The sequence below is a fragment of the Corvus cornix genome, chromosome 1 (genome assembly GCF_000738735.6).
Source record: "Corvus cornix cornix isolate S_Up_H32 chromosome 1, ASM73873v5, whole genome shotgun sequence".
NCBI classification, from domain to species: Eukaryota; Metazoa; Chordata; class Aves; order Passeriformes; family Corvidae; genus Corvus; species Corvus cornix.
The window spans coordinates 102291513-102313269 of record NC_046332.1 but is presented as its reverse complement, the minus strand read 5'-3'; the positions used below and the strand labels follow the sequence as shown (position 1 = coordinate 102313269).

Here is a 21757-nt window from a genome sequence, read left to right as displayed (position 1 = left end):
AGGTCCAGGGCCCCGTCCTCGGGCCGGCGGCGGCGCAGCGGCAGCGGCAGCGCGGCCTCGCTGGCCCGAAGCGCGGGCGGCCCTCTCATGGAGAGGTCCAACGCCTCGTTCTCACCACCCATCTTGATGACAGTGTGACGGCTGAGCTGGGGAAACTCCCGCGGGTGGAGGAGTTCGAAGGGCTTCGTCTCCTCCTTCTCCAGGGGTGTCTGGGTGCCCTTGCAGGAGTGGGGGGTGAAGAGCGGCGGCTTGGGTGGGTCAGGGGCGCCTTGGCCTCGGCGCCGTGGGCACAGGGATGGGGGACAGGGATGGGGATAGGATGGGACGGGTAAGGGCACGAATGACGGGTGTATGGGCACCAGCAGCGTAGCAGGGGCACCAGCGGGGACAGGGGCGAGCTTGAAGGCCTGGGGTGGAGGGTGGTGTAGTCGGGGGGCGGCTGACAGGGGGCTGAGCCCAGGGCGCCCTGTGAGGGAAACAGGTCCTGAAGGACGGCGGCGAATCCCGGTGTCTGAAAGACCGGGGGCAGACGGGCTCCTGCGCTTGGCTGGAGGGCTTGGGGTCCAGGAGCTGGGGCTGCCCAACAGGGTCGCGGTGCCGGGGAAGAGGCCGGCGTGCAAGGGGCTGGTGGGGCAGGCAGCCCCCGGAGGCAGCACCAGGGGCGAGTTCAGGTGCTGGAAGACGTGCTGCTCCAGGAGGACGGGGAGCGGGACAGGGCCCTGGGTGGTCATCACGTAGGGAGTGGCGGCATTGGTGGCTGGCATCTGCGGGGCAGCGCTGCCGGCGACCTGCAGGTGGATGGGCAGGACCACGGGGTTGTCCCCCAGGCAGATGGGCTGCAGCACGGTGGCCGCCACCTTCAGGGCCACCCCGCTCTGCGACTCGGCCGGTGGCGTCAGGATGGAGGGCGCAGGGACTGTCACCAGTGGGGAAAGGGCTTTCTTCATCAGGTCGGCCGAGTTGATGTTCCAGGCCTCTGCTGTGATCAGCTGGGCCACCCCATTTTCCAGCTTGTTGTTTGCCATCGCCGAGGGTGAGTTGGTGACGTCCATAGGCAGGTTTGGGGCATCCTTGTACAGCTCCTCCATGTTGCAGGGCTTCTTGGGCTCTGCCAGCACCACCTCTACATTGCTGTCAGTGGGACCCACGGCGGCTCCACACTGCCAGGAGCATCAACACCGACATAATTTGGCCTGGAAGCCAGAAATATATTTTAGGCACCACATAAATCTCGTCCCTAAAATAATATTTGCAATTGCCTTTATAAAAGACCCCCGTCACCAAAGAAAAGCTGTTAAACATTTCCACACTTCAAGCTAATGGCTCCATAATACAGAGTACTATATATACAGATATGCTGGATATACATACAGCCCTGAGTGTTGTGCGAAGCATTTTGAGGAACTTATATTTTGCCATAAACACAGATAATTTAAATGGCCTTAAGCACTGCCTGCAGCCAAAAAACCTCTCAGTACACAGCCTGAAACAAGGACTCAGGATGCCCATCCCACATTTTTAAACAAAGCTTCACATAATGACAATGCATGTCAGAGCTGAGTGACAGCATGTTGTTTTAACTCAACAGAAGCCCCGAAACAAACATTTCTCAAAATATTGCAGCCAAGAAATATTCAACCATGGGTGAAGGGTGCTTGATTCCCCTTCAGTGCTTGTCCCTTTTTCATCCCAAAAACTGCTGTGAGCAGGATCAGAAAGGAGCATGGTCAGGCAACAGCAAAGCAAAACCCATCCAAACCCCAGCATTCACCCTGCCACAGGGCTGGATAGAGACAGTAATGTGAACCAGGCACCTGATTCATTAAAGACTTGACAGAAAAAAAAAAAAACCAAACAAACCAACAAAACAACTTAAAATTTATTTTGACAGCCCGTCTCTTTATATCAACCAAGCAAATGGCAATTAAAAAAAGGGCAGGGATGGTTTCATGATCGTGGTGAAATATGCAGCCTGTTTCCCTTAAAGATCAACACTTCCCTCCCCCTGCAGAAAAAAACCCCCAAAACCCCAGAAAATTAATGGCACTATGCATCCATTTATTTAGAAGGATAAGTAATTTCTCCCCTGTGAGCTGCTGCCAGCAGACTTTGGCTGATGCCTGGCTGCTTCACCTGGTGCTGCCCGTGCCTCTCCCGAAGTGTGCAGAGAATCCTACCATAGTAATAATCACCATGGAAACTTGTCCAGTTTCAACTCTGTTACCATGGGAAAGCACCGGCGCACCCCAAATGTACATTTTTCACCTGTACAGGTCTGAATCATACTCCCTATGAGCAAATGATGTGCCATCACCACTGCCCAGCTGCCCAGGCCCATGGGAGCAAGGCACTTCCCCCATGTCCCGCAGGCTCACTGGGATGACAGGAGATGACAGGGAGGGCAGCACCACTCTGAAACTGAAATTGTCTGGGTGAAGGGTCCCAGCTTGGGGATGTGTCTGTGTCTAAGAGCATGTAAAGAACTCCTTACAGAAATGATTTGCTGGCAGAGATGTTTATAAGACCAACAAACCTGCAAAGAGGTCAAGGAAAAGGGGAAAAACCAAAACCTCACAAAGAGAGGCTAAAAAATGTCCAAGGCGAGGAAATGGGAAATCTCTTAAATCTCTCCTGAGACCTGTAAATCCCTGGATTTGGCAGTGAGATACTATGGCGAGCACAGGACTACCTACAGAAATGCCAGGAGTTGATAGCAGAGGCTGGTTGGGTGAAATGCTAACAATTTATCAGGCGCGTTTGAGTTCTTAAAAAGGATTTTTAAAAGTAAACACGAGTCATTTGTTTTCCCCTCCTGCTGCTGGCTCAAGGAGAATAATTCCAGATAATTCCCATCTCATTAAATGTTCTGCAGAAAAGATTCACAAATATAGGGTTGGGTTTGGTTTTTTTGTTTGTTTGTTTCCTTTGTTCCTGCCTTGCCTGAGATAGATTACAGGAAGGCAGAGATGCCCAAGCACTGAAAACAGGAGCAAAAATCAAATTCCTTATTCAGAAAGTGACAAGTATCAGTAAGAAAACCATTGGGCCAGTGTTGTTTTGAAAAAAAGAAGAGTAATTGTTTCTAAAAATAAAGACTATGAGGAGACAGCTCAGCAGATTAAGCTGAAAGAAACAGATATCGTCATTTCTGTTAAGGAATTAAAAGCCATTTTCTACTGTTCTTATATAATCTCTCCCTCCCTGTTTTCCAACTGACCATTTTAAACCCTTGGTATCTGTAGTGCACACCAGCATCTTTGCTCCTCCAGCTGCTGCAGCACAGCTGAGTGTTCTGCCCATGACACTGCCTCTTCCCCATGTTTCTGTTTGCTTGAGAAGTGTGAGATTGTGGTGTTTCCATAGAGAATTAAAGATTTGGTGGGGACAGGAAATGACCCCCTGTTCCCCTGGCAAACCCATTTAATGTTGAGAAACAGAAAAATTAAGATGAAAATTACGCTGTGTAAGAGATGTGAGGGATTAGCATGGTGTAGGGACCCATGGAGAGAGAGACAGATCACCACTGAAGATGAAAGTATAAAACATAATAAAATCCCCCCACTGCTGCTTTAAAAGGCGACAGGGCTGGAGGCAGAGGAAATAGCGAGATGAGGGGAAGAAGAGCTCATCTATCACCATCAGACACCTTGGAGAAATGCCTGTAGGCTTGGCTGGTTTTTTTTAAAGCATAGTCAAATATTGTTTTCCACACTGAATCCTACATGTGCCTGGGATCTGTAAATATACCTTGCTGGGCTCGAGGTCACTACCTCTGGGAGGGCCCCACCATGTGAGAGGAAGGAGACAAGAAAGGTGAGGTGCAGCCCTTTACCCAGGTTTACGGTTTTGGGGTGGGTTTTTTCCCCCCTCACCTTTCCTATGGGGAAGGACCTTTCTGTAATTCCAGTACACCTGCTTCTTGAGCATGTCATCACCACAGAAAAAAAAACCCCCATATATATAAAAATATATATATCTATAAAAATACTTAAAATTATTTCCTGATCCTGCCCGCAGCCTGCAGCTTGGCAGTAGCTGGCTGCCAGGTACAGTGGAGTCCAGCACAACTTGATCCTGCTTCCTGTAAAGCTATTTTCAGTTTCATTTGGGAGGGAATCCCAAGGCTGCTAAACACGTGTTAGACTCATCACCTATTATCAAGGTCAGTAAGCAGGCAGAGTGAAAAGGATCCAAGTCCCCAAGCCTCAGATGAGGAAACTTTGAAGATCTGAGATCAAGAGACAGATTGAAGTTGTCCAAAGGTGTTTTGTAGTTCCTGGACTCCTTTTTTATATACTGTGTACATAGCAGACAGTACAAAACCCTAAATCCACATGGAAGTGACTGAAACGAAAGTGAATTTTCAATATTGGTATAAACAGTGATAGCTATATTATACTTCTCCTGTAATAAAAATCAACCTGAAGCATGTGCTGGGGTTTGGGGGTTTTTTGGGGTCTTTTAAAATTGCTGCTTCAGTACACATAAATTATTCAGTTACGCAGTTTTTAAAGTAAGTTTTGTGCATCTAATATACATAAAAGAAGGTAATATAATCTAGAGGAAGTGCCTTAACTTTTTTCTGCCTACAATACATCGGTCCTGAAGAATCAATTTCACTTTCCCTACTTACCTATTTTATATTTAATTTGCCGTTTGTTTTAACTGAAAAGAAGCTTGAAACACTGAAACAAGCCCTACTGTAAATAACCCGAGCTTTCCCATCTGGGTGCTGATAAGAGCTAAGTTCATGGCACTATGCAATGATGTGTGTGACTGTACAGGAAATGGTATCTTAGCTATACACAAATGCCTTGAAAGGGTAGTGATAACGCCAGCTTATTTTTTTAATCTCCTGCTGATGGCTGTGCAACAGATTTTTCTCAGGGCTGCTGTGTGCCTTCCTGTGCGGCCGCAGCACAGCTCTCCCTGTGCTCTGCCTGCTTGTCTGTACCATGGCTTGTACCTTGTGTCTACACAGAACTCAAATTATACTGCGCACGCTATGGGAAAGGATTAGATGCCCCCTTTGTGGGATGCCTGGCTCAGTATCTCCTAGAAAAACAGGGCTTCCCTTGAGTATAAACAGAGTCACAAACAGAAAATTAAAAATCTTGACTTAATGGAGCTGCTTGGGGACACAATTATGGTTGGATGTGGACTTCAGTGTTTTCCCAAAACTCGCTGCTTGATGTCACTGATCCAACCAACTACAAATCATCTTCCATGCTACAAATTTTGGTCGCTATAGCTTCAGCCATACACAAAGGCTTTACCGTATTATTATTGGTGTTTTGTTACTAGAATAGAAAAAATGTATTTGAATAAAGTGACCTTTCATATACCAAATACATGGAACTATTACTACACAAATAACATACAGGTGGGCTCTCCCATACGTGCAAGCCACAGAGGATTTCAGCATGTTTGCCTGTCACATTTCCCACTGATTTACCTATTCATTCAGGCACCTGGGACTGACAATCCTAGCCACCCCACGTATGCTTTTAGTATATAATCCTCAAGCACCAAGGGGCAAAGCAGTTATCAACTCACAGCTAGTGGTGAGATTGCCTTCTCCCATGTTGCACCATTTCTGGTACTGTTTTTGATACCCCACACACGTCAGTTGGGTGCAGACACACCACGGGCCAGTGGGGCCTGTCACCCTTCTGCTTGGAAATGGGCCGATGGTGAACCCCTCCAAGGTGTGGGGCAGGCAGAGCAGAGGAGACCCACAGGATATTTCTTAAGGCAAGCTGGCCTTCACCCTCTTGCCAGCTCACAGCTGAACCCTAAATGCAGTCTCACTGCCTCTGGAAAAGGGGCTCAATGACCCCTGCTTGGTCATCACAAAAAGGGAATCACTGGGCATGCACTTCTCTGTCTCCTCAAGGGGCACCAGGGAAACATCCCAGTTTAGCCCTGCCTTCTTCTGCCTCATTCCCTTGACTCAAACACCCAACACCACCCTGTAAAGATTTAGGAGGTGCCATTCAAAATCGATTGAAGGCAAAGAGAGAAAGGCATTGGAAAGGTGGGCAGGATTCACTCCAGCACAAGGGTACTGCTGCCAGTATGAAAGTTACACCCACAGCCTTTGCTGCCCATCCCTCTACACGTCTCCTGTTCACCATGCACCTACACACTGCCTCATGGTACTTCTTACTCTATGGAAGCTACACCGTGGAGGATGAGCTGACTACTGCCAAGGAGCAGTTAAAATAAGCATCGCATCAGACAACTTCAAAAGATGCTAGAGAAATTAGGCTCCAATGCAAATCATGCAACAGGTTTATTTTCCACTGTTGCATTGTGGATCCTTTTGAGAGGCAAAGCTATTTGTGTCAAGGCTCCCATCCAAGCTATTAAGCCCTGGGGAAATGAGAGAGCAAGGAAATCATTACAGCAGTGCAAAATGGCATGTTATAGATGGGACATGGACAATATGTATACACTGCTTCAGCACACAGCATGACGTTCTCAAATGCAGCAGCCTGACTAACTGATCGTACTTCGGTCTTTTAAATAGTTCAGTTGAATAAATGCCACGGCCGTCTGCCTATTGCACAGGCTAATCACCTGCAAAGAGCACATTAGAGTCATATATTTGCTAACTATATTGCTGTTGTCAACAATTTGTAGTTAGCAATCCATTCCAGGGAAGAGAAAACTCCATTTTTTCTCATTTAAAAACAAATCACAACAATTGAAAAAAAAAATTTTGTCATGGGCCTGAAACCAGTGCCTTCGCTCCCAAGGGCGATATATGCAAGACAGACAATAAATGCTGTGGAAGGAATAGAAAATTTGCCTGACAAATTTCAACCTGCAGTGAATTTTTATACCCAGTTTGAAAGCCTCACAGACCGCCTACATTTGCAGTGGAAACTGTGATATGCCCTAAGTGTAAGGGAGATGGCACTTGCTGCTGTACTCCGGGATGCCTTTTCCCTCTCCTTCTACTCCATTCACAAATTATTTCACTAACTGGTTGTAACACTTAACTGATGGGCTCTGCTTCCAAAATGACCACTGCTCACACCCATATACACTATTACATGTAAGCCAGCACTACAAAAACAGGGCTACCTTGAAATTTTTTGAGATTGATCTTGCTATTCCCAAATCTTCAATCTCTCATATCTGCAGCATATGCCTGTTCCTGGGGTCTCTGAACTGTCATGCTTGGAGGAACCTTTCACCAAGTTTCTGAAAATAAAACCTTTACGGTGGTAGGTTGTTTTTATCCTTGGTATTGTATACAAATGTCTGAAGGGCATCAACTTGCTTAGCTTCCAGTGAGCTGAACACACACTCTGAGGTAGAGACAGTGCATGGAAATCTGATGTATTAAACCTGACACGTGGAAGACAAATATAAATTTGCCAGCCATAATTACTGCTGAGTCACGTGTTCAATGATGTCCCTTCAACCCAGCTGGGGCTTCTGGCTTGGTTCAGCTTTTGTGCTCTCAGTTTCTGTTCAAACTGGGAAGACAACTTACTGTTTTTAAGACTGTAGAAGTACCTGTTTAAATCAGCTTTCCCCCATAGAACTGGCAGTGTGCAGATGTCTCCTTCAAAGCATGAGGCAGTCCTTGGGATGGGGACGTCAGCAGCTGCAGCACTGTGTTGAGACAGATGTGTCAGTGCCCAGCCCTGAGCACCTACCATGGGAAGGTGCTGCCTGAATAGCCCTGGGGGAGTAACTTCTCACCAGCACTTTCTCAAAACCAAAACTTCCTCCAGGAGACATACTCTAGCCCATCATCTTTGTGGCTCGTGGTAATTTCGGTGTCCACCAGGACACCAGGGTCCTTTCTTGCTGAGGTGCTTTCCAGGTGGGTGGCCCCTGGCATATACTGATGCTTTTCCCCAGGTGCAGGGCTTTGCACTTCTCTTTGGCAAACTTCCAAGGCTCCTGTCAGCTTATTTCTCCTGCCTGTTGATGTCCCTCTGGAAGGCAGCACGACCCTCTGATGTATCAGCCACTTCTGCCAGTTTTGTGCAACCTGCAAACTTCTGCAGGTACACTGTGCCCATCATCCAGATCATTAACGAAGAGGCTGAGCAGGGCTGGACCCAGTACCTTCGGAGTACAGCTCTAGTCACCCCAACCCAACTGGACTTCGTGTTGCTGGGCCTGTTCTGCCAGTGTCCAATCCACTGTCTGTTCATCCAGCCCCTGCATCAGCTGTGTGTCTGTGAGGATCTTATGGGACACAGTGACAAAGGCCTTGCTCAGTATCACCTGCTCTACTCTCATCTACCAGCCTTTCTTCTCATACAGTACGTCAGCTTCCCACAGGGAAGGCAAACTGACAGTGGACTATGAGTCTAAGAAACTCTAAATTAAAATTATATGGGGGAAACTTACTCTAGGGATCTGTCTTGCATCAGAGCTCCTGAGATTTACTATACCTTAACCTCCATGGCTTTCACGCATGCTGTGCACCCATGTATTTACTTTTGTAGTAAGATCATAGGAAGAAGGCAGATTAATGCTAGCATTCTTAGGCTCAAAAAGTGAAGTGCATGATTTTCCTACGGGAAAAAATATTTTAAAGAATTTTTCTTGTCATTAAATATCCCATTTAACTGATTATTTAGTATCATTTTCAATCAAAACATTATATTCGCCAGCAAAGCAAAGAAAAATGAGCGGGTTTGAGTACACAGGGCTAAACAAAACAAACAAGAGAGCCCTTACTTTACAGTAAATTTTAAAACCCAGGCATTTTGTTTTCCCAGCAATCAATACACCAATGATAACAAGAGGAAAAGGATACCAATTAAACATAATTGCCAGCCCTGCTTCCCCCAAAACCTGAAACAAAAAGCACTCAGTGTCAACCTAATAAAATATTTCTTCCTTTCCCAGTCAAGTGCTTTATTAAACAGCCCATAAAGCATCTCAGTTCTTAAAAAGGATTTCCAAGTTTGATATCAATGAAATTACTTCAAAGCCTCATTAGTTCCCCAGTGGAGGTTTGTTCACTGCTCTGAGACACTTGGCTCCCTGTTTCGTCCTGACTCTCTCCACTGATCCCAGGCACAGATATTTTTACCACATTCACTTGATCGTCTCCAGCATCGGATGAGAATCAATGTGGCAAAGGCTGCCATCCATTGCCCATCTCTTCTGGCTGATGTGAATCTGTCTTGCTCATGGTAAGAGGGACAAGGACCCTGCCACGGATTAGTTACCAGGTCTCAGCCAACAGATCAGTGAGGTAAAGTTAAAAATCAGTTCTTAAACTGCTATGCCACTTTTGCAGGCAAAATATCTGACTTTTCCCTGTTATACAACACACTTTTGACTCCTTTCTCTGTCTCCCAACTAGCCCCAAAAGTGAATCACACCAGACTACCTCCTCAAGAGGTAAATCAGCTTCACTAGCTCAAACCCTGTAAACAACCTGAGGTGCCACCAGTACCACATGCGCCCTGAGAGACCCTGCCCTTCAGACTCACTGCAAACCCTTTCCCATCTACTCCTTACAGCACACCAGCTCCAGTTAAAACCCACTTTTTCTTAGCGCAGACAGGGCCAGAATAGGGCTAACCTCAGCTTTATTATAAAGACATGGGATTAGAATAGCAAATTCCAACACTTCTGTAACTCATCTTAAATCAACTGAAAGGCACATTTTCACATAGCCTCTCATCGTCCTTATATAGCCTGGCTTAAATAAATAAATAATGAGAAGGAAACCAAAACCAAGTGAAAAACGGAACCTTTCAGCTCACAGATCCTTTCTGGTGACATAAAAACGCTCTTGCCTAAGAACATGGGTAAGGACATGCAGGTGATTAACCACACGTGTGCTACCCAGCTTGCCGCCATGGGCTGAAAGGGATAAACCCTTTCTGCTGCCCATAGCTATGATGGCTCTTATGACACAGATATTGTCCCAAATTACAAGATCTAGGGATGAAGAGCTGGCAATCAATAACAGACTCATCAGCTTATCTTCTCTTGTGGGACAGGGTCTCACTTGGGAACACAAGACAGACACGAAGGTGCAGGAGTATTGGGGTACTGCCTGGGGAGCCAAAAGATAGAGGAATCTTCCCTCCCTCTGTGCAAACTATGGCTATTTAATACTCTGTCCTTCCCCACTAGCATGAGTAACCAAATGCTCCATCAGCTTGCCACTTCAAAATCAAGTTTATGCTCATAGTTTCAGATTTATTAGACTGACCCTCCTTCTCTCCCTCCCCATCACTTTTACAAACCAAGCCCAACATTTCATCAGCTACACAATGGCACTAATCCTCAGCAAAAAGTATGCACACAGCAGATTTCAAGCACCATGCACCACCCTATCTCATAATGTGTGGATGGAAAAAACTTCCAAGAAAAAAGCCTCTTATTTTCATCCTTGCAAAATTTTTAACCACTGCAAGGATTTTGTTTAAAAGAGACAGAAAAATGTAAGATACCTGTGATGTGATAAAAAATGCAGCATTTTTTTTTTGAATCTCACATCATTTTACAAATGCTTTCATCACAGCATCTCTACCAAGTGTTTCCTGGTTTGACTTTGAGGTGAAGAGAATTGACCTCTTCTCTCCACCATGCCGTGATGCATGAGATGTCAGATGAATTCTGACTGAATTCAAAATAACACCAGCATGAGTTGCAGCATGATGGTGCTGATGGATGTAACAAGAAAACCTCACAACCTCTCAACAACAACCAATTTTGCCCTCCTAGAAGCCCCTAGACTGAACTGTGAAATATGCCTCTGACAGATGGATCTGACCACAAGTAGTATGCAAATAACAGAAAATACTGAAAATATGTCATGTTGCATCTCAGTGCCACTGAGGGCACCACTGTTCAGTCAACCAGTCCAGGTTATCACAGAATCATAAAATACACTGAGCTGGAAAGGACCCATCAGGATCATCAAGTCCAGCTCCTAGCCCTGCAAAGGGCACCCTAAGAGCCACACCATGTGCCTGAGAGCACTGTCCAGATGCTTCTTGAACTCTGTCTGGGTTGGTGCTGTGACCACTTCCCTGGGGAGCCTGTTCCAGTGCCCAACCACCCTCTGGGTGAACAACTTTTTCCTGATATCCAACCTAAACCTCCCCTGACTCAGCTTCGTGCCATTCCCTTGGGTCCTGACACTGGTCACAAGAGTGAAGAGATCAGTGCCTGCCCCTCCACTTCCCCTCATCAGGATGTTGAAGACCACAATGAGGTCTCCCCTCAGTCTCCTCCAGGCTGAACAAACCAAGTGACCTCAGCTGCTTCTCATATGGCTTCCCCTTCCGACCCTTCACCATCTTTGTTGCCCTCCTTTGAATACTCTCTAACAGTTTAATGTCTTTTTTATATTGTGGTGCCCAAAAGTGCCCCCAGCACTCAAGGTGAGGCTGCCCCAGTGCAGAGCAGAGCAGGACAATCCCCTCCCTGGCCGGGCTGGTGATGCTGTGCCTTTTGTCCCCCAGGACACAGCTGACCCTCCTGGCTGCCAGGGCACAGCTGACTCATGTTCAACTTGCCATTGACCAGGACCCCCAGGTCCCTTTCCATAGCTGCTCTCCAGCCTCTCGTTGCCCAGTCTATGCACAGAGTCAGGGTTGCCCTGTTCCAGGTGCAGAATCCAGCACTTGCCCTTGTTAAACTCCATACGGTTGGTGATTGCCCGTCTCTCGAATTTATTGAGGTCTCTCTCTCTCTGCAATTACAGATTGCAATAAACTGCATTACCTGTAATGCCTATAAATGTCCCACATGCACATGCATACAAGCAAGCACTTCTGTCATGCCTTTTGCCTCATCCACTTGACTGTGAGGTCTAATGGGCAGCACTAATTTTGGCACATGATTAGCACAAAGCACAGACCTCAGCCTGGATTCCAGTTACCACTGCAATCACTCATGAGGATGAGTGGGTATACATCTACACATACCCTTACTGAGGTGGCACAGGGCTGCCTTCCCTTTCAGAATAGCTGCTGGCCACTCCTTGTGGGTACATTCCTCCAGTGTACCTTCTCCTCCCTCTTCATCATGTTTCTCTGCTGCTGGAGCACTTCTAGCACTTACTCAGCCTAAGTGTGAATGTTATGCCTGAATTTTACTAATTTGATGCTCTATGAACAAAGATCTCTAGACAGTTCAAAGCAGTCTTCTCAGCTGCTTTGGCATCTGAGCTCTGACTGACACACTGCTCCCAATGCACAGAGGTGAGACTATTCTAAACTATGTCAAGACTACACAAAAAAGTAATAATGCTCTTTGTCTTCAGGGGTCCAGACTCAGACTACTCAGAGGAAAAGGGCTGTATTTCACAAAGTGCAGGTAGGGCAACCAGTGCTGTAAAAAGAGCGCTGCTATTGCAGGCAAAAGTAAATAGCATTTTCCTGATTCTGTGGACAAGTCAACATGAGCATATTTTGCAGATGCTTATTACAAGAAGAAACAAGGTCAGTTCTGCCCATACTTTTCCATCAAACATTTGGAGAGAACATATATCATGATGAGTGCACTATACCAAATTTTGTTATTATCACCTCCCCTATCGTAATGATGGCTGCGTGGTTTCAGAAGAGAAGCACACTGCCGTAGGATATAGAGGCCCTGACATATTTACTGCAGCATTTTTCACCAGTAATTTCCGCTGCAATGTGTGCTATTACATGTTCAGAAAAACTTAGGGAAACTGCAGGGTGCTGAACGACAATTACATCTTTCCCAGACAAGACTACTACGTTAATGCATCGGTGTCATCCATCACCATAGATCGTAAGTCCTCTGGGGAACGTCACCAGCCCGCTCCAATAAATCTGACTGGGAGATTTTGTATTTGGCTGTTCAGCTCAGCCTCAGGAAGCAGTCTAGCAACACAGTTCACAGCACGACTGTAGCTCAGCTCTCTTGGAGAGGTGATGATGCTCTATGGCAATGAAGCTCTGGATGTAAGAGGTCCTGCACTCCAGCATGTAAGGGCACACAGGGCTGCAGCCTGGCATTAATTCCTCACACAGTTCTTCAAAGAACTGAATTTTGGTACATGGATTATAGGCGATGAAGGAAGAAAGTTGACTGTGTAGCTTCATTCCCTTACCACCAACAACAAGGATAAGGAAATAAAAAATAAAGAAGAACAAAACCAACAGTGAAAAAACCCCAAACAAACCTGCCAGCAGGTTCAGACTGGTGCAGTTCTGAAGTAAATTTATTTTTGCTGTCAATCTTTTTGATTCTTGAGGCCACATCAGCAGACAGAACAGACTGCCATGAAAATGTAAGGTGATGCTCTAATAGGGAAGAACATACTTCTCACAGGCTCTCCGTTTAGGAAAGCCAAACAAATAACCCACAAATAAAAACCTCCATGGCTGTACCATGTCCTAGCTTATCCTTGTAATAACAGGAGGACAGGGCCTGAGGCTGTTTCCCCTTGTCTCCTGCACTAATGCAAATACTAAGAGCAGGCTGGAGGGAAGGTCAGCCCCATAGAAGCCCTTTTGAGAGGCAGCTATGAGCAAGGGGGTCTGAGCACACTTTTGTCTTGTTTTGTGTATATTCTGTTTCAGGCAGTGATATATTTTCCTGATACATTTTTCATGTAGCTGGAGCTAAGAATTTTCTTGTACTATATGGAGTGGGGAATGCCATAGCATTGCTCTTCCCAATGGCTTAACCATTCTGAGTCCTCTCTTCCCTTAGGCACCAGCTTTTCCCACTGACCCCACCCCACACTGGACCAATGCCACAGGAGATGTGCGTGGTCCTTCTCCCTCAGCCTGGGTATACAATGAGATGGCACCAACATCAATGCCTATTCCCACTAGGAAAGGGCCACCACCAGACATACCCCTCGAACACAGAGACAGCCTTGGGGTGCCACCTGTGCCTGTCCAACCTCCCCATCCCCATCTGCCAGCTCTTAAGCAACTCATACCCAGGGTGACTGACCCCCTCCCACTGTCTCAGTGTGAGTGCACTGGATATGACCAGGGGAACAGGGATGGACACTGAGGGCTTGAACTACTGCAGCTCCTGCAGCACCAAGTACCTGACAGAAGCACACAGAACCTGGGAGATTAGCAAACAAGGAGGAAGTAATTTTAATTATATAGTAATTTTAGGGAATAAAAACTGCCTATAGCCTGTGTAAGTTGTGAGAAATGGCACATGCTCCTCTTGCCTCAGGCAAATGCTTATGCTGGTAGCAAGCTTGGCTACAAAAATGACACCCTTCCTTGCAGACAGAAACAGCAAGAACACCCAAGAAGCACAAAACATTCAGTATTTTCTTGGTGGGGTGTTAAAGAAAACAACTGTGTTCATTGAAGAGCTTGCTGTTGGCAAAGGAGGTGGGCAGATGCCACCTGCAAAAGCTCTCCCTCATCCTTTCCAGTGGGATAGTTAGCATCTAGTCTCTGCACTTGCCCCATGCTCAAGGGGCGAAGCCACTACTGACCAGAAGGGCTGCTGCACCTTTCAGGTCCTCTGCATGGAAAATGTGGCTCTGTCCCACACTGCCCCAAGAAACTCTATGGCTCCATCTGGGCTGTCCTGTCCAGGCACCCCACATGCAGGGATGGGTGGTCTGTGAGGTACCAAGGCAGTGTGTGCCAGGCCACTGGGCTCCCAGGGGCTGCTGCTGGCCTGTCTTTGCCCAGGATGGTGGCTGAGGGAAACCAGAGGCGTCTGCAATATGAGATGCACAGCAGGAAAAAGCCGCACCACTACAGGGGTTGCAAAAGAAGCCCTGAGAACTAAGGCGGCAACCAAGAAAAACCGCTGTTTTTACTGCCTGTCAATGGATGTGCTCATGTGCCAAACTGTTGGTGAAGCTGGGTAAACATCTGGGCAGCACAAACCAAACCAGAGGAGACAGCTGTCCCCCAGTGAGCACAAACCCTATATGACCTCAACTGAATCATCCCCGAAAAGGTGGCATGGTCCATAGTTCAAGAAGCCGAGCAGACAGCTGCTGGCCATGGCCGCACTGGAGACGGTGGCCACCAGGGCAGGTATAGTGACGGTAAACTCTGTCAAGATGTGCTCCACAACAAGAAGGCACCAGAGCTGCCCTGAACTCAGCATCCACAATTTTTCCCATGGGGAGGGCAGGTCAGGCTGCAACAACCAACTTGCATTTCCATGGCTGGCTCATGCAACTGAAAGGGCCATCTTCACAGGGAGCATTTTCCAGGAAATACTTTGTGCAGGTTAACTCCAGTAATCTCAAGGGATGGCAGCCCTTGGATGGACCTCACTGGTGAGGTCAGTGCCAGCACCCACAGCTTCACATGGAATGTAGCCATGGTGAATGCGTCCCAGTGCACACCCATCTTGCCACCCCCAGGCGTCCTCCATGTCCAGTGGAAAGGCTCCCGCAGAATGCTGCAAAAGCATGAAGAATCAATAAAATCCATTGACTTTTTGTCTGACATTAGCAATTTTACAGCTTAATGCTAAGCAGAGTAAGCAAGGGAGCATACTGCTATCAAAAATAAATAAAGGGGGGAGGTGTGGGTCTTTGAAGATCCGAAATCACCCAGTACAATTAATGCCCAGTAAACCCTGCCCAGTCCTAACAATGATTAAGGACGATTCAGCCCCTGCTCTGGGTGAAGGTTTCTCCAGGACCCAGCTGCCAGCACATGTTTGGGTTTAGCTGTCTAAACAGGCACTGAGGGATTAAGTCCCTGTGTGTCTTCAGCACTAATTAAAGGTTGTTTATTATCCAATTGTTCCCGATAGCGTATATTTCTTCCTTGTGTAAACACAGCCGACGCCAATGTCTAAAAAAACCCACAAAACCAAAAGTGGTGGAAAGGTCTGCATTTCACCAAGTTATGGGGTGTGAGGGACACCCCACAGGCTGACCCGCTGGCGCCCAGCTCTCCCTATCCAGCAGCCACAGGAACGGGTGCTTGCCACCACGTAGAGCTGAGTCTGAACACTCCTGAGTTCCATCAACTCCTTCCATGCTGTTCATGACTTGGGCAGCAGTTACCAGGAGAAGTTCTGGTCACATCTGCTCACAGAGAAGCAGTGTTTACGTACGATCAGATCTGAACAAGGTAGCTGGAGCACACTCCAACAGCAGCGTGAAGTTGGTACTGAAGCATCCTGGGCAGCGTTTGGCACACACTGACACACAAAATGTGCATCTGGAACAAAGAGATGTATCCCCTTATTTCATCAAACAATTTTTGCGACCCTAGAAAGGGCTGACCCATATAGCATTAAACAAAGCCCTTTGGCAACATCTGCATCCTTGATACAGCCCGTGAAGGACCACTGTCTTCTCCAGACCTTGGCTTTACATGGCTGGTGGGTACCAGGTGGGTTTGGCTGGGACTAGAGCCCAGACTTTACACCAAAAAGCCACTGAAGCTGCAAATTCAGGCACTAAGGAAAACAGAAATGCAACCTTATCCTGGTTGTCTATATGGTCCTGACTGTGTGGCTGTGTTATGATACATTCTTAAACACAGTTATCCCCTCTTTTTTCAAAAGGCCTTGTCATGATGCAAAAGGTCATCCACAAAAAGAAAAAGCAATTTTTTTCATAGGCCTTTTTGTGAGTTTTAAGCTTCTGACTCCAAACTAAGCAACACTTATTTCACACAGATTTGTGTATGTAATATGAAAAATTTAAATTGGTCTATGAATCTGCTCTTAAAGATATACTACTACTTGCTACCCTTGTAAATGTATAGAACTATTTTAGTCTTTCTCTTGCTGCATCTTACAAAGACAACATACTGTAGTTTCAGTAGTTGCATTTTTAAATGTGTTTATCTGGGTCACTGCTACTTAGAGCATAAGAAGATTTAATGAAGCCAGTTTAGAATCAGTCTAGTGCAAAGGAAAAAATTCTTTAATTAAAACCAAAAGAATTATATTGTTTGGAGGGTAAAGATCTCAACATTATCACATTAAAGTCTTTGGACTGATTCAAGAAGAAAATAGACCCATAGGCAATTTCATTCAAAAGGTGCTTAGGCTTTTGGGGGTTTTTGGACTCATCACAAATTATTTCATGTAATTGGCAATTTCAGGTAGAGAAAAGAGAACCCAGAGCATTACAACATTAGGATTTTAATTGTATGATGTAAAATCAAGAATAAGAACGTGATTCCTGATTGTGGCAGTCCGTCTGGCCCACTTGGAGCACTGCTGGCGTGCGTGCCAGCTTGCCCTGACAGGCGACACTTCTTTCTGTGCAGTGGCCGTCACAGAAGACGGGAGAGAAGACAACCTGTTTTGATGGCATTGCTCCCAGATCCTTTTACTAAGGCAAATAATCTGCACAGAGAGAAAGCAGGGAAGGACGTTCAGAGACCAGAAGTAGCACCAGGCTCTGTGCATTTTCAGTGGTCCTAGCTTTTCCACTGTCTTGGAAAATACCCTAAGGAAGATGTTGGTGAGGAAAGACAAAGCTGCCACTCACGTGGGAAATGATGTGGGAGGCTGAATGGCCTGAATGGCTGAGCATGTCTGTGTGATGCAAGACAACATCCCTCAGCATCACACTGCTCATCAGTGACAGGGAAGTGACTCAGGAGACACGAGCACTTCAAAGGTTCATGGAATACTGGTTTATTTTAGCTGAAGCCTGTCTGCCACGGAACAGGGAGGACTGCAAGCAGAAAGCATCCGCTCTGCATCCTGCAGCTGCTGCTGGAGCGGTTCGTCCCGCAGGAACAAAAGCCTTCCTCCTCTTTTCCCTTTCTTCTGGTCAAGGGAGGAGGGCAGGCTGGGAGATAACCATCACTGCTGCTGCTGAACCACAGCCAGAGGACGTCTGACACTGCACCGGAGTGGAATGGGAAGTTCAGCACCTGCCCCAACCTGCCCCACGGTCTCCATGACAAAAAGCCAAACAACTGCCTGCCCATCTATCAGTAGGGTACTGGTGTGACAGAAACATTAGGTTACAGCAGCTGCATCACTCTGATCCCCAGTTAATTATTCCCCATATCCAAACAGCAGCAACACGGGGAGGAAGGGAACAAGCATGTAGTCGGCAGTTTGATCCTGTTATTGATCGGATGCTAATGGAGGGAAATAACTAAGTATAAAATATTTCTTGTGTCAGAAGCAGGTAGGAAGGGTGATGGATTTTCTTCAGATTATTGAAGGCAAGAAAAGGAAAGACAAATTCTCAAAACCCCAAAGTTTTTACTTAGTTTTTTTCAAACATGGCCAATTTTTACCAGTTTTTTGGGGGTTCCTTTTTGTTTGTTTTCTTTATTTTTCAGTTCCTTCAATCTATTCATTGACAGCACACCAGCTATTCACTGGATATGGTGATCTACAGCTTCAGTTTTTGGGGTTCCCATGCGACTGCAAGAGGACAGTTTCTGGCACTTCAAGTCCTGCTGCAGGAGAAGTCATCGCAGTCAGCAGGGCCAGCTATAGATCAAGACCCCAAAAGAGTAAAAAGCTCAATACCTAACCCCCTAGTAAGAGAGGATTTATTTTATCATAATGTTTTTTAGAGATTTATCACTTCCTTTACCTTCCTCCATACGCACAGTGAAGAAAATCTGTTTTAAACATGTGACAGGCATGATTTCCGTTAGAGAGTAAATTTGGGGGATAAATGAAGAAAAAAGGGAGCTATTATTAACCCAGAGAATCATTGTGCTGGTAAGTGAGCACTAGCATCTGAACATAAGTGTTTTTCAGCCTATTTACCAGATCAGGTTGCCACACCATTCTTCAGATGATCTCAGATTACTGGAACCCCTTTCCTTAAAAATAGAGCTATAGGAAGAAATTAAATGTTGTCTTTGGGTATGTGCAAGGAGGCATAACCATTTTCTCCACAAGTACCTTGGAAGTCTGCTGCTGGTCCTTATTGAAAAACAAATTTGGCCCTAACATCAGGTCCTGCATGTTGTGAAGCCCTACATTCACCTTGCTGGGATTTTGGTGCAACAGCTTCAGAGAGCTGTACTGGATCAACCCCAGAGATGCAGATACCTTTGCAAGCAGGTCAGACACCTGCGGAGACCAGAGCATGCCCCAAAAACCTGAAGCAAGGAGCAAAAAGAGAGGGAAAAATGCAGAGTTCTGACATCTGTATCACAGAACTGTGAGGACCTCTGAGTTGTCTCCAGATCAAAGGACCACTTGATAGCAGTCACCAAACGCCTTCTAGCAGAACACCACCACTCATCTCAAACTTCACACATCCTCCCAGGAAAGGCCACTATGCTGACATGTTTCATGATTTATTCCTAGGATTAGCTGCAATGGAAGGAAGTGGTAGCACATGGAAATGTGGCATCAGCAGAGTTTGGGGAATCCAATTCTGGGGGTGCACATTGTACTGCTGTGAAAAATGGAGATGGTGCACAGTACAAGACACAGAGTTCTGGGCATTAAAAAACCAACCAAACAGAAAACCCAAACGAACAACCCCCCCCTCCTGCCCCCCCAAATTAAAATATGTAGGGAAGACAAAGAGGTGAATGGAGGAAGAAAACCTAGAGCTGCTGGCTCAAGGGAAAAGATGAATGAAGCTGCAGAGAACACAAGAAGTAGAGGTGGTGGAAAACTGAATTTGTTAGGGAAGATAGAGAAAGCAGGGACAAATAAAGAGTTGCTGTTCAGTGCCCTTAGCTTCCAGAAATTAAGACTCCTTGAGAGATGTCTACTGTGTTTCTAAAACAGTTGCCAAAGATGGATGAAAAATTCTTCTGACCACAATGGAAGAAGTGATCTATTTTTGTAACTGAAAGCTGGAAAAGAATAGGCTTGTCTTGATCGTACCACAGAAAACCAGGTCATGTTAACAGGTGTACTTGGGCAAACCATGCTCTTTTACAGACCTCCATGGGCTCTCCACGATTCAGCTGTGAAGGTCTGATTTGGACTGAATGCTCAAACGAAGTGACTGGCCAGCAGTGGAGTCCCAGGGCATCTCCACAGTGTGATCTGCAAAACTGTTCTCAGCTAAAATTGCAGGAGCTGCATTTGTGTGGAATGAAAATATATTGAGAACAATGTTTAAGGCTCTTGAAGAAAAATATTTTACCTTCTGCCTGTAGTCAATCCCATACACAAATCCCCCTGCAGTTTGCCTTCTAGAAGGAAAGAATATTACACTGAAGCCATTCCTAAGCAATAGCACTTCTTGTGATGACCAAAAATGAACTTTAAATTTATGTTGTCTCTTACTTAGCCATTAAGAAATTTCTTATCATTGCCTTGAAGCCACTAATTCCTGTGGTCTGCTTGGACCCACTTTGTGCTTCAAATTCTCAAATCAGCACAATAGTGAAGATTATTAGAAAATGTGTGTTATGCTGCAGCCAGTAAACACCATAAAGAGCATCCCGAGATTTACGACACAAGGTTGTTGATTTGACAGACAGCCTTCAACCTGAGAAATAAAGTAACTATGGAAGTAGAGTCTGAAAAACAAACAAAATATATTCCCAAGTCAAAGCATAAAAGAACATGAAAGAGCCAAAGAAGAGTCAATACAGATTTTCAATTTCATTATTTTGATTTAATAAAATTCTTTGGATAGTGTTGCTTGCTCAGTACAAGCATAAAAATTGTAATGGCAAATACTGTACTGTGATTTATGGATTGAAAAGTTGTCTGATTTCATTATGCTGGTAAATATAACACTGCAAAAACCTTCTCTTGGAAAGCTATTTCTAAATTGCTACATCAATATTAAGATAATCAGAACTGATATTTACTTTTTACAGGAACAGCACATGTCTATATGTCCACATGGGCACATACACACACACAGACTTCCATTTTTAACCTTTCTCCATTCTTTGGATCATAGGAATACATGCTACAGGAACTGCTGATTTATTCTGAACCAACCCATGAAGTTACAAGGGGCCCAGCCCAGGACGTTTTTCCTGATTGTACCCTTTTCTCCCACTGAAAGTAATTCAAACAGAAGTACCCAGCAGAAGTTCAGTTCAATCATTTGTTATCCCAGACTTATGAAGGTGTAACTTCACCTTCAGTTTACAATGACAGAATTGACGGATAAATCACTGAAGCCCTAAGATACACAGTCCAACACTTACGTTAACTGTTTATATTTTTCAGCTGGAGTAGTGCATGGTAAATAATTTTAAACTAAACTTTGCCTTTTACTCATGGTTTTGCAACAGAAGTACAAAGCAGTACGTTAAGGTGGATTTCAGGTGCCAGAGAGCACACACAATTATCAACAATATCTACGGGACAGGAGGCTGACAGGGAAGCAAAGGATGTGAGACAGCACCAGTGAAGGAGAGGCAGAAGTGAGGAGGCAACGTGGCCAGAGAGGCACAACCATGTCCCTCCACAAAGTGGAGCCTGGTGTCCCTGCTGATTCCTGCCTTTAACGCCTTGTGCCACAGATGTGACCTGGCTGTCCCCAGAGCGATGCCTCTGCAGCACATTCTCCACAGCTGGCTCACACAGCCCACGGCTCACACGGCCCACGGCTCACACAACCCACAGCTCACACAGCCCACAGCTCACACAACCCACAGCTCATGGCTCACACAGCCCACAGCTCATGGCTCACACAGCCCACGGCTCACACAGCCCACAGCTCACACAGCCCACAGCTCATGGCTCACACAGCCCACAGCTCACACAGCCCATGGCTCACACAACCCACAGCTCACACAGCCCACAGCTCATGGCTCACACAGCCCACAGCTCACACAACCCACAGCTCACACAGCCCACAGCTCACACAGCCCACAGCTCATGGCTCACACAGCCCACAGCTCAC

General features: G+C 46.1%; 1 protein-coding gene across 1 annotated transcript in view; it reads right to left on the bottom strand.

Annotated features, from left to right (window-relative positions):
- The window catches only part of RAI2 (retinoic acid induced 2), a 44861-nt gene that overhangs the window by 993 nt on the left and 22111 nt on the right, over nucleotides 1-21757 (bottom strand). Inside the window, 6 exon segments of the mRNA XM_039551028.1 lie at nucleotides 2-268; nucleotides 271-320; nucleotides 322-376; nucleotides 379-531; nucleotides 534-590; nucleotides 593-1193. Of these exon segments, the coding sequence (XP_039406962.1) occupies nucleotides 2-268; nucleotides 271-320; nucleotides 322-376; nucleotides 379-531; nucleotides 534-590; nucleotides 593-1088 (1078 nt within the window). The 5' untranslated portion in view covers nucleotides 1089-1193.